This window comes from Typopeltis vanoorti, chromosome 22, assembly GCF_054136105.1.
Source record: "Typopeltis vanoorti isolate ZY-2024b chromosome 22, IOZ_Tvanoo_1.0, whole genome shotgun sequence".
Classification (NCBI taxonomy): Eukaryota; Metazoa; Arthropoda; class Arachnida; order Uropygi; family Thelyphonidae; genus Typopeltis; species Typopeltis vanoorti.
The window spans coordinates 61,490,419-61,504,282 of record NC_143570.1 but is presented as its reverse complement, the minus strand read 5'-3'; the positions used below and the strand labels follow the sequence as shown (position 1 = coordinate 61,504,282).

At 33.7% G+C, this 13,864-nt stretch overlaps 1 protein-coding gene across 3 annotated transcripts in view; it reads right to left on the bottom strand.

Annotated features, from left to right (window-relative positions):
* Positions 1-4,228: 4,228 nt before the first annotated feature.
* Positions 4,229-13,864, bottom strand: part of vnc (GNAT family N-acetyltransferase vnc) — a 100,449-nt gene continuing 90,813 nt past the window's right edge. For 2 of the 3 annotated variants that reach the window (XR_016550268.1, XR_016550269.1), the window contains 2 exons: positions 6,615-6,848; positions 6,364-6,487 (listed from right to left, as the gene is read on the bottom strand). Coding sequence is in view for 1 of the 3 variants with exons in the window: in XM_090412393.1 (XP_090268519.1) it covers positions 6,374-6,487 (114 nt within the window). In the remaining 2 variants the exon portion in view is untranslated. Of the gene's footprint in view, positions 6,488-6,614; positions 6,849-13,864 lie in introns of all 3 variants that reach the window. The other variant, XM_090412393.1, reaches the window with a different exon arrangement.

The window sequence follows — 13,864 nt, the reverse complement described above, 5'->3', positions numbered from 1 at the left end:
GAAGTCCTTTTCCTTATGGGTTCTGAGCTGATTTTCAGTCCACGGATGGATGTCAGGTCATATATGTTTGTAAGCTTGATTGATCTCAACTAATACTAGTGGCATCGGAGTCTTGTCTTTTTTGGTCATTCTGCTGACCTTGATGAGTGGTAGGTCCTGATACCTCCGATTATACTGTGTGGTAAACAAAGGTATCTCTAAGGGCTACCATGTCCAATCTACAAATCTCATAACTACGCAAAAAATCACTGACGGCATCAAGATTCAGCACACCAGTGATGGACTACCGAAAACTCGCAGAAATGTATGCCTGAGGCAGTGTCTGTATGATACTACAGACACTGCCTCAGGCATACATTTCTGCGAGTTTTCGGTAGTCCATCACTGTGGTGTGCTGAATCTTGATGCCGTCAGTGATTTTTTGCGTTATGAGATTTGTAGATTGGACATGGTAGCCCTTAGAGATACCTTTGTTTATTACACAGTATAATTGGAGGTATCTTTTCTCTAATGGAAGAGGAGTCCGAAAAGGAATCTTCTTCCATTCCATCCTCTTTTGGTGGTTCAGAGGCTGTGGTTTTTGCGCTTATTGTGCACACGGACCTCCATGAAGTGTGAGGGGGCAGAGATCACCAAGTCCCACCTCTCAACTGCTGGAGCATTGTCGTCATTCCCAACATAGAGTATAAATTAAGTTCAAATTTTTTGGGATCTTTTTCAGTATATTTATGGCTAGTCCTGTTCAGTGACTCTACCAAGGTATCAGCATCAACCCCTCATACCGAGAAAACAAGGTGCAAAATCACTGTTTAAGAGCACAGGTCCTCGAGTCTGTGTAGATGTCCCATAGACCCAATCAATGGTCTACCCGAAAAGAGAATCCTGCAGCCACAAAAGACTGCCAGCAAAACCAAGCCCTGGAAAAACGCGTGAAATAGCAGCAATTTTGTTACATAGTAACCTAATAAAATACCATACATCCACCACTGGTCGTCATAGTGGATGGGCCTCCACAGCCATCAGACCTCGTGCATTTTCCATAGAGGCAGAGACAGTTGGTTTCAAACTGTGTTAACTCCCGTGCAATGCGAGTTTCCCGAAAAACCTCATATAAAATTCAATCAGGTACAACCTAAAATAACGTGTCCAATCACGTCAATAGAGAAAAACAATTCAGTAAACTGTCAATCACTCTTGACGATTACTGACCAGCAGCATTCTTAGTTACCTAGAACAAGTTTTGCACCAGGTTTGATAATACTTGCACACCAATAGCTGTAATACCATAATTACTGTGCTAAATTAAATTGATATTAAATGTTTTATTGCTGTGTTATATGCTAAAATTTAATTCATGTAAATATTACCATAAACTTTTAGTGATATAATTTTATGTGTATATAAACTTCTCATTCTAAAGGGTATTTAAAAATACTCGTTTTAGCGAACCAATGTGTTCTGCACATATAAGTATGACAAATTATTGAAATGTGACGTCTCTTCTGCAAAACCATTATTACAGCCTGTTAAAAATATAACTGTCATAGTAGTTCATAGTCTCTCCCTCTTGGTGCTAGAGTTGCTGCTATGCAGTATGCAACGTTATAAGATCTCTGAATGTTGTAGGAAGTATTACAACCCTAAGTCACTGTTGTTCAGCAAGTCACTCTTGAGCAATACCAGCTTAATGAAAATACATCGATGTCATAGCCAAGCAGAAATAGGCAGGATGTAGTAGCATTGTGGGGAAAGTGGGAGGAGGGGAAGGAAATGTCTTCCTGTGAATATATTAGAGCCCTAATACATCTATGAATGACAAAAAAGTACCTATCCATTCTGGTTGATCAGATACACCTGTGTGTGTGGTGACTGGCTTCCCAGATGATATGTGTTCCAGCAGGATCATACCGCTTGAACACCGAACAGGGGTGTATCTAATTAGCCAGAATGGATATACTTTGCATCATTCATAGATGGCCTACAGGTGTCATGGCTCCAAGAGATTCCCAAGACCCTCCCCTCCTCCATAATGCTATTGTATCCCACCTTTTTCTGCTGCAACATGACATCAAGGTGATTTCCCTTCATATGTTTTCATGAAGACGAGATAGCTGGAGATGAGATTCATCTAAAATGGCAACTTTTTTTTCCATCTTCAATGGTGCAATGACATCTCTCAGATGCAAACTGTAGATGAAGTTGTCTATGATTATGCCTAATCAGTGACAAAATACTTATTAGCTATGTATTTTGACTGGGTGCCCATTTTGGTGGCTTATATGGAGAGGGGATACTTTGGATTGTGGTCTGGGAAAGACCATCATTCATACCTTGATTTAATTCCATGGTCAGCTCTTCACACGGTTTTTTGTCTATGATCTTGAACAACCTACATGGACACCTACCATTTTCCAGCAAATTCTGTTCTTCCCAATATCCTACCACTCTTGAAATACCTTAGCTACAGCACTTTGCAAACAAACTACAATAATGGAAGGCTCTTAAAATAAAGCTACTCTTCAACTAGTACCCTATAATTATGCATTTTTTTTTAAATCTGTCGATCACATTCAGTGCTAATGTTGCTCAACTTCAAATCAACAATGATACATTGACTGAACTGTGAAAAAAATTTTAGTAGTACTTGTATATTCTTAACTATGACTATAATTATCATGTTTATATATATATATGTGTGTGTGTGTGTTTATGTTGCTCCCACTCACAAACGGTTATTGGCAAGCCACCTACAGTACATTCTGTGCTATAGGTGGGCTAAGGATTTTTTTTTTTTTTTTTACATAGTCTGGAAATCCTGCTCTAGAGTCCAAACATGGAACTTTTTCCACAGATGGTAGTCTTCCCCCTAAAGTCAATCACAAAATATCCATGATCTATACCCACAGTGGAACAAGAGTTAAAACATAATTCTACTTTTTTAGCCTTGTTCAATAATAAAAATTAGTTCCTAAAAGGAATATTTCAACTTAACTAAGAAATCAAAATGATTTATATATGACAAAGCGTTTTCCAACTTTTTCTAAGTGTTATCAAATAACAGACAGTTATCCAATTTCAATAATAAATATATTACTGGAAAATGTAGCCATCTAAGTGCTTAATGGACAATGATAAATGTTGTTAAAATATATTTTAATAATAAAAGACTATTTATGGGAAAGGCGACCAGAACATAACAAGTATAGTTTAAATCTCATTTTATAGAAAAAAATAAAATAAATGCAAATAAAATAAACATTATATATATAACATGAATGTCAAAACAGTGAATTATATTGTTTTAACTGCTTTTCAACTTATGATTTCAGGAATGACTGAATTACAGTATGACATTAAGTTTAACAGAACAAAATGTACAAGGCCTATTTCCAGCTGAAGTGTTATTTTAATATATTCCGAATAATATAATCCTTTAAATTCATACTTATTTTCTAGTGCATAATATGTACCCCCCCCCCCCAAAAAAAAAACACACCTAAATTCAACTTGTCTTATGTTCTAAAAGTTAATAGTTACCCAGTTTTATATATAATAGGTGGTCTGCTGATTATGACTAACAGCAGTATAGCAACAATAATAACTTTCAAGATTTTAAGAGTAATATAGTTTCTTTTGCTTAATTATTTTTAGATAATTCAGTATAACCTTGTATGTGTATAATTTTGTCCCTGTATTTTTTTTTTCTTTCTGAAAATATTCTAAAATTCAGTTGGGCCTAAATACAGTACTTTATTGAGGATATTTGTTGGTTGATAAGCAAAAAGAGGGCGATATAATAGAAACATTTAAGAAAATTACTTAAAAGCTTTTATGTTTCAGAGAAATGTTTCAACACTTGCCTAGAGGGGGCAGAATAAAAGGTCATCTCTGAAAGTTGGGCAAGAGTAGTTAGCAATGGTGTGAGGATTAGATTTTTCACTTGGAGAGTGGTGAATAAATGGAATGGGTCGCCCTGGGTCAGTTGTGAGCTCTTTGTCTGTTAATGGATTCAAGGAGAGGTATGGTAGATAATATGTTGATAGCCTGGGTCTCCCATGATGAGTCTTAGGACTCTATGGAGGTGCCCATGCAATAAGAATGATATCAGTTTCCAAACTCTAACAATCAGTTTTAATAATTATTTAAACATTCGTAAATTGTATCCTCATGTTTCCAAGCATGGCATTAAGTAAAGAATATAGATTTGACATTTTTTAACCACATCAGATAAGGCAAATATATTTATCTGGAAATTATATTTTAGTTTCTTTTACAGATAGCTTATGATATTCAAAAATCACACTTCAAAGTTTCAACAAGAAATGAATTTAAATATTAAAAATGCCCACCAGAGAAAAGCATGACATTGGAGAATTCTAAAAATGTATTAGCTTGACAACATTTAATATTATACCTATCATGTACAGTCAGCTCTCTAGCAACATGGAGTGTGCTATAGTGTGGGCTGAATACTTTACAGATAGTTGGATATAATGAATTTTCTATATAACAATTCTGTGCACTTACGGGGCTTTGGTCAGGAATTTTCAGCAGTTTATTAGTAAGAGTCCACTGCTAAGCACTAAATTATAATGGTAAAATGATTCATGAAATAACTTATTTCTTATTAATATATTTTATGTCTGTATATGACCATGTTACATATTTTACATTTCTAATTTCAATCATTTAAAATTTCATTAACATATCTGTTGATATCTCTTTAAATCTTAGATATTTGGTTCAACTGCTAAAAAAGAAAATTATTTTCTCTTGTTCAAATGACAAGAATTTAATCTTGATATCCTCCTTTTTGTATGTTTAAATTTTGTATTGTTTTTATGACTGGCGCTAATACACGATATAACCACAGTTTAGCAAAGAAAAAATAGCTTTATCGTCAGCCTTTCCATGATTTTATAAACAAAATATTCCACTAATTTTACATAGATTATTGTAGAAATAGAGTTTAAAGAAATTAATTTAAAAAAAATAATATATATACATACACACACACTTATATCATCCAAATATTTCTGTACTTGTAATTGAACAGTGGCAATGCTGCTGTTCAATAATACTTTATTTTTTAAATTATTTTAATTATTCTGCTAAAGAATATAAATCAGTGGAAACAATTAACACTATCACAACCTCAATCCGACATTTGAAATAATTAAATGAAATAATAACACTTGTTCTAATTTAATGCAAAATATTTAACCAAGTTCCTTGGTTACGATAAAATTGATTTGGCTGAAAATTCTGCATTAAATAAAACTATATATGTCATTTCTTCTGCTTTATTAAATACTGCCAATCTTCAGATTTGTATTTATTATGCAAATTTGTATACCTAGAAGCATTTATTTTTAGAGGACTGAACAGAAATATACGAACCAACAAAAATAAATTGGCCATACATTTACACATCTCACATTTTGTATTGATCAAAATAATTTTCGGTTACAGAATATTAATACCTTTACCATATTAAATGTTAAAGCCCATTAATAAATCCTTTAATATTTTTTTAAATAAGTCTTTATAGAACCATTTCCATTCAGAGAATTCACATGAGACTACAAATGAAAATTTGATTTCTGAATTTTATGCTGTAACTTCACACAAAAATATTACCAATTCACTAGGAAATGTATTTCTGTAAATGTTAAAAGTGCTCATTATCAACATCAGTTTGAATTATTTTTACACATTACTAAGATTAAATAGCACAAGTGATTATATGAGTATCAGTTATTTTCTCTATGAAAATTAATCTGTCCATGTGTTTGTATATGCAGTGTGCAACAATAGCAAAATATGCCTTCATAAGCATTTAAACACACAAGACTTATCAAATTTAAGGACTAGAAAAAAGCAAACTAAATTTTAAATATCACTATTTACCAGACTAAATAAAATATATTACAGAATGCAAAACTTAGGATGATTCTAGATCCTGCTAATATCCAGACTTAATTAACAATTACATTTAGCAGCATTCACAAATTAAGTAATAAAGTCTAGCCTTTAACATATGCAATTGAATTTCAAATATGTTCAAGTATACTTGAATAAAATTACAGAAGTGATAGCAGTGGTACTCAGGAAGACTGTTACATAAATTAAAATAATTGATTCCTTTTTTTCTTGGGCTGAGGATATCAAATGAACTTCAACGACAAAGACAATAATTTAAGAACAGAATTGTAATTTGAATATAAAACATCCACGAACCCTCAAAATTCTAGTTCATAATCATGATGTTTTTCTAACAGACTGTTACACAATTTTTATTTATACTTTTCTGCTTCCCTTATATGCATTTCATTCATTCATTAACATGGTAATAACTAAAGAACAATTATTATTAATCACCACGGTGCTTTTCTGAATCTCCTGTTTCTTTATCACGATCTTTATCTTTTTTACCTGAACTCTTGGAATCAAAAAATGTTGCAGCATCAGCTGGGGTTAAGTTGTTCTGAGAAATAAAAATCAGACAAACAAGAGCTAAATTAAAATGGTATATCAGACATTTCAGAGAAATTTTAATGATAAACAGCATTATTCTGAAGAAGAAAAAAAAAAAAATTCTTGCTATTACATACCTATTAAACATAAGACTTCAAAATGGAGAAAGAATTTCACTCCAGTTAGATATGATTGATTAGCAATTAATTCTTTGAAGGTGGGAATATTGCCAGGCATAGATGGAATAACTTTGGAACTACTAAAAGCAGGAAAAGAACCTCTCATAGATGCTCTGTTCAAAATTTGTCAAGATGTATGGAACAATGAATTGTGGCCTAATGATTAGTGCACCTCTGTTCTGATTCTTATTCCTAAAAAACAAAGGGAGTAGTACAAAATGTAGCAATTACAGAACTATCATTCTAATCAGTCATCCAAGCATAATTTTCCTAAAATTCTTACTGTCTAGGATTGAGAGGAAAATAGAATGCATACTTTCAGAGCACTAAGCAGGATTCTATAAAACAACAGTACAATAGATCATTTATTTATAATACATCTCATTGAAGAAAAATATATTGAACATGAAAAAATACTATGTCACAATTTTATAGATATACAGAAGGCCCTTGATTCAGTATAGCATGAGGCATTGTGGAGAATGCTGAACCAGCATGAACAAAAAAAAAAAAAACAGTATTTCTAATAAAAACTCTTTACTGTTCCTATGAAGAGTTAATAGAAATAAATGACAACTATAGCAAGCCTTTCAAAATGGAAAGAGGTGTGCACGTCAAGGCTACGTGCTTTCACTGATGCGTTTTAACTGTATTTGGAATATACAATAAACTGGCATTGGAATTACAATTGGTGGCAAAAAAATCAATGATTTTAGATTTGCCGATGACACTGACTAAAAGCAGAAAATTAACAACAGTTACAAGAATTAACAGACAGTGTTTCTATAGCACTTAATGATTTTGGATTAAATAGCAGCATTCACAACTCAAAAACTATGAATTTTCAGTTAATGATGAAAAACTGGAAGTAGAAAGATTCATCTACTTGGGAAATGTACACCAGTCTAAACATTATATTTAACAAGCACTGCTAAAGCAACTATTGCTTTTCAGAGGTTACAGCACTTTAGGACAATAAAATACAGCTAACTAAAGATTCTAACTCATCAATACCCTTGTATCTTACAACTCTGTCCTACTGTATGGGTGTGAGAGTTGAACAGTGCTACAAGAAGATGAGAAAAGGTTATTGGCCTTTGAGATTAAGTGCTATAGAAAATTTTTGCAAGGCACAAGTAACAAATGATGAGTTTTGAAGGAAAATCCACTCCACTGCCAAGATACAGGAAAATATCATTACACAAAATCACCTGGATAGATATTAGAAAATTGATTTATTCTCCAACTTGTTAAGGAGATCCCATGATAGAAACACCTGGAGAGAGAGAGAGACTGTGTCAGAGTTGTCAACTTTATACTACCCCAACAGTCTACAAAGATTATGAGTAAAGAAGACATCAAGAAAATTTTGCCCCCAACAATGTGAAAGCCATGTTTCTATGAAGTATCTGATCTTATGGATAAGTACAGGTGACAATATCTCCCTACAATATCAGACAAACCCTCTAAGACCTTAATATGAAAATACCACTCCCACTGCAGGCATGGGTATTTGTGAATGACATTAAGTAGTAGAATAGATAGGATGGTGTCATTCTACAGATCTTTACTGCTAAACTATGCAAATGATGCTAAGTATCTACCATGGTTCACGAAAATGCAAAAGGTTGGTACAAAGTTCTTCAAATGAACTTGGCACCAAACAAATCATCAAAATTCTTAAGATTATTATTATTTTTTTTGTTACGTGAAACTTCCAGGGAGTCCAAAGACTCATCAAGGGAGGGCACCTGCTCTACAACTCTCTGTCTCCACCACTCAATCCACCAACTACAGTGAACCGCATCATCTACTGTCCACCACCGCTGGTGTTTTCACAATCACAAACATCTATGCTCTTGGCAGGATTTGAACCCACAGCCTATTGGCTGGAGAGCAGATATGCTAACCACTTGGCCAACCAGGCTGGCTATTACAACCATATCTATTTCAACAACTCAAAAATTCTGATCTGCAAACTAATCTTTAGTAGAGTATCATAGCAGAGTATACCCCTTAAATGAAATGCTAAAAGACCTCAATCATGTCTTATTTCTTAAAATTAAAAATAAATAAATCATTTTCTTTGCATCTTTCTAACCTTTGAAAATAATCAAATTTCTAAAAATGTAAGATTTTCTTCCAACACATGAAAAACTGCAAAACTTATTTAACTTAATAAACTTAATGCAACAGCGCCATGTGTAGGCAAGAGGCTACAAGGACTCTTTGAAGTGTTTCTTGAATAGCTGAAGGTTATAGTCTTTGGTAAAAACAGTGAGATCGGGTGTTTCCACAGGAAGGTGGAATGAAAGAGGAAAAGAAGTTGGTTCAGTACACCTGAAGCTGGACAGTAAATGGTTATTGACAGCAGCAGCAGCTGCTTATATATTTTTACAGGTTTGGAAAAATGTGGAGATATGAGCATGTCTAGTTTTTCAGAACATTTGTCCACAAAAATATCTATAGAAGAGTCATAAGCAGAAGCTGAACATCTATGAGATTGTGACTGGAGTGAATCTGTAAGACAGCAATAATCAGTTAGACTGCTCTCTTCTAGATAGAATGAAGCATTCTTAGAGGGGGTTTAAGATAGGAATACCACTACAAATGTGCGAGTAGTATTCCAAGGTTGGGCCAATCTGGAATTAATACAGTGTCAGCGGTTTATCAGGTGAGAAGTGATACACAACGAATGTCTTGAACAGAAAGTAAAGAATGAGATGCATTTGTGCCAGGAAAGGCCAGAGGTGAAAGTCAACCTAAAACAAATTGGTTTGTTTCAATAATGAAATATCATGAGTTGGCATAATCAAAAGAATTCTAAAAATGGAGGAAAACTTGCATAAAAACTTGATTAATGTAGAATTTTTGCCTAGGTATCATAGACATCATCAGTGTCAGATCAGAATGGCAATTAAACAATAACAGACAACTCTAAAAAGTGTCACCTGAGTAGCTAATAACTTAATTCTCTTATTGATAATGTTTCTAATTGGGATGAAGATCAAAAGGCAAAGCTTAAAATCTTCTTTGGTTTCCACCTAGATCGTATGGTCTTCCAAAAGTTCATAAACCAGATACGCCAGTAAAACCAATTTTAGACTGTATAGGATATCCCATTTATAAGATTTCTAAATTCTTATCCAATTTACTTGCCACTTCAAACTAGAAGAACTGCTATTTATATAAAAAAATACTTTGGATTTTAAAAATTAAAATATCTGATCTCCACTAGATGCTGCTGATATGATTAGCTTAGATGTTTTATCCTTGTTTACTAATAATCCTTTATCTGACATCAATGAATTACTTCAAGAAGAATTTCCTTCATATATTGTTAAACTATCTGATTTTGTAATAAATTCCGGTTATTTCTCCTTTAAAAACAAATTATATCAACAAATCAAAGGAACAGCCATGGACAATGCTATTTCTCATACTATTGAAAACCTTCCACCTAGACCTACACATTGGGGATATTTTTGCAGTTTGGAATGGTTCATCCTCTGCATTACAGCAGTTTCTTTCCAAATTAAATACACTTCATCCCAGGATCCAATTCACCTTAAAAGTAAATAACCAATTAAATCTTCAAATTCTTCGTAAACCAGATGGTAGCCTCCATTTTTCAGAAACAACTCAAACAGGATGTTATTTAGGTTTTTAATATTTGGTTTTTGTATACACCATATTGCATGTCATGGCACCAATGCACAACACAATGGCAGGCAATTTTAACATGTGCTATTCTGTACAGCATGTGCAAAATGCATGGCCTTCGCAGAATGAAAGATTGTTAGAGGGAGAACGTAACTGGGGAGCATATTTGTTGAAAGTGTTTCATAAGCAAATGTCACAAGTGTGAAGAGAGTGAGAAGAGCATAGTGGTGAAGGACACTCCAAGACAGAAGTAGCAAATTATAGGCCAATCAGCATCTAAGGAATGGTGGTTAAAGTATGGGAGAAATTAGTGAAAGACAGAATTCAGGACTTGGTGAATAGGAATGTGATGCTCTATAACAGACAACATGGTTTTGTGAAGGTAGGTCTTGCCTTAGTAATTTGCTTACTTTTTATAATCAAGTGACAGTCGAATTGGATAAGGGAAATGACTACTCGGTGATATTGCTAGACTTCACAAAAGCATTTGACAAGTTATCACATAAAAGTCTATCGCATAAACTGGAGCAAATGGGTTATAAAAAACTGATGGATTATAAATCTGTTGATTTAGATTAGAGGTGACTGATGGACAGATATCAGAATGATTTCTGGAGGAGTTGAGTCAAGAAGGCAAGTGACCAGTGGTGTACCACAGGGTATACTAAGTACGTGGTCCACTGTTGTTTAATTTGTATATCAATGATACAGGAAATGATCTGAGAGGAAATATTCAATTATTTGATGATGAAGGTAAACTAGGGAGAGCAATGGTAAATGAGAGATGCAGTGATCCTGCAGGAACTTAAACATACTAGCAGTATGGGCAAAGGTAAATGGCTACCAATTTAATGTGGCCAAGTGTAAGGTAATGCACTTTGGGAAGATATCAGAAGCTGTGTACTATACTGATGGATCTGAGCCACAGGATGAGGATAGGAACTTGGGTATGATTGTGGACAGGGAGTTTAAGTTTAGAGGGCATATTGCGAATGTAACTAAGACAGTACATCAGATTACATGGTTGTTGAAGAACACATTAACCAGATGGGATAGAGAGGTTATTGTTCCCCTACGCAAGGCTTTAATAAGGAAACACCTGGACTACTGTACACAGATCTGGACTTCTGGATTCAGTGGTGATGAAGTTATAGGGAGGATCCACAGGAGAGTGACAAAGATTGTAGCAGGGCTGTGGAATGACCCTTGTGAGAATAGATTGACAGTCTGTATACTTCAAAAATTAGCTGACAGATGAAAAAGAGGAGACATGATAGAAGAATTTAAGTTATTAAAGGAGTTTTATAGGGTTAACACTAAAGACTTTTTTCAGTACATGGTAAAAAGGGAGAGAACAAGGGATCACCACTGGAAGTTGTATAAGGGTGTGGTTAGCAAGGGTGCTAGGACTAGGTTTTTTTTGCTTGGAGGGTGGTTGCCAAATGTGGTGTGGATGCTTCAACAGTGAATGAGTTTAGGGAGAAGTATGATAGGTATTGTGTGACTGATGACTAGTGTGTGAATAAATGTATCTTCCACAATGAGTCTTCTGAATCCACGTAGATACCTGTAAAATAATAATATCCATGCTGAATCTCATCACCATTCTGGTCAAAAAGCCTGATGGAACTATTCAGACTTCTGTACATCACACTTATTCCTTAGATGAACTTTTACAGAAAGAATTACAACATATTAATTTCACCTTTTTATCTAATGGTTTTAAAGATTCTCTCGTTAAAAAAGTTTTTAACAGCTATGGCATCTCCAAATCTTCCAGAAGAAATAGCTTGCATTTCTATCCCTTAAGTGCATGGCATTACTGAATGCATAGCAAAAGTTTTAAAACCACTGAATATTTTTATTGCCTTTCACACAATCAGAAAAATCTCCACCTTTCTCGCTTCACTTAAGGACAAGCTTACACCTCTGTTAACCAGGCATCTACCAAATTCCTTGCTCTTGTGGGTTATCTTATTTTGGACAAACCAGAAGATATGCTTTTATTCGTCTAGAAAAACACAAATCTTATATTAAATACGAGCCTGAACAGTCTGACTTGCAAAGTATGGTATTGACACTAAACAGTTTATTGGGACAAAACAAAAGTCATTTCCTCATAGAACATTTTTATAAAGAAATGTATAAAATATTACTTCATTGTCCTAACTTAAACAGATCCAATAATCTACATCAATCCCCTTTGTGGAAGACAGTACTGTTTAAATCTGCAAATCTTTCCTAACTGTATTTTTTTTATGTATATATTTATATAATTTTTCTTAATAAGTTAGGAAATTATTGACTTTATTTAGTTATCTTACATTAAGATAATCAGGTGGCACTTTTTAAAATTGTCTGTTATTGTTTAATTGCCATTGTGATCATGTACTGACAATGCCTATGATACTTAGGCAAAAATTTAAATGTAATAAAGTTTTTTACATGAGTTTTTAGAATTCTTTTGAAGACAAATTGGTCATGCTTGGAGCGCTTGATAATATTAAGAGGTAGTTATTTGAGGTATTTGTGAGAAATAAGAAGGGACTGCACTCTGGTAGTAATAAACTATACTATCAAAACACTAAACTTTACATGAACCATGAGCTTCACAAGTAAAATCTCCTTTAGCATCCAAGACTTTAAGATTTCTGCTTTGCTCTAGGCATTACTTTACCTCCAAACAACTATTCACTATACAAATCAAATCCAATAAAAGTTCTTACATGTGAGGTGGCATCCCTATGAGTATCCCTAAAAATCCATGACTCAATATAGACAATTTGTTGAATGAACTATTTCTCATCAATTCACTTTTCTCTCTATTGCATACTTGTTCGTTATTGCTGTATTTTTTACAGACATTTTTATGGTCACTGTTTCAGTATTTCTTCTAGTTTCATCTAAATCTATTAAGATACAAGCAGCATATAGTCACTACTCCTTCAAAGTTCAACTCTATTTTTGGGCACCTCCCTCCGCTCCCCCTTTCATCTCCTCTACACTGTCTTTTGGAACAATATCCTTTCTTACTTAATTCCTAAAGAATACAATTACAATGACCTATCAATGTGGAATTATCAAAAATTGATTTCATGAAAAATACACACCTGTACAGTTGTGTATTTCACCTCCACAAGGTGAAAGCTTTGCTCATATTCACACTCACCATTATGTACAGGAACATTAGTACAGAATGAAACTTCTGCTGATAAACTGCCTAATATTAAATTATGTGAATGTTGCATTTTGTTTCTGAGTTAGAGATAAAGTAAAATACAGCATATCAATCAAAGCTTATTTTCTAAAAGTAATATATAAAACTCATGACATTTGCTCTATGTTCACTGTATCACATGAATTAGCAGACATTCAGTTGCTTGTGTTGGCATACTGAAAATGATAAATTGCTATTAAGTACTATTTGTTTAAAATGCGAACTTAAGGAAAATAGATTGTTTCATGGAAATGGAGATGGGAGATGAAAGGAAATGCAGGAAACAGAACAGAAGAAATGGAAAGAAACAGTGTATTAAAAATAGAAC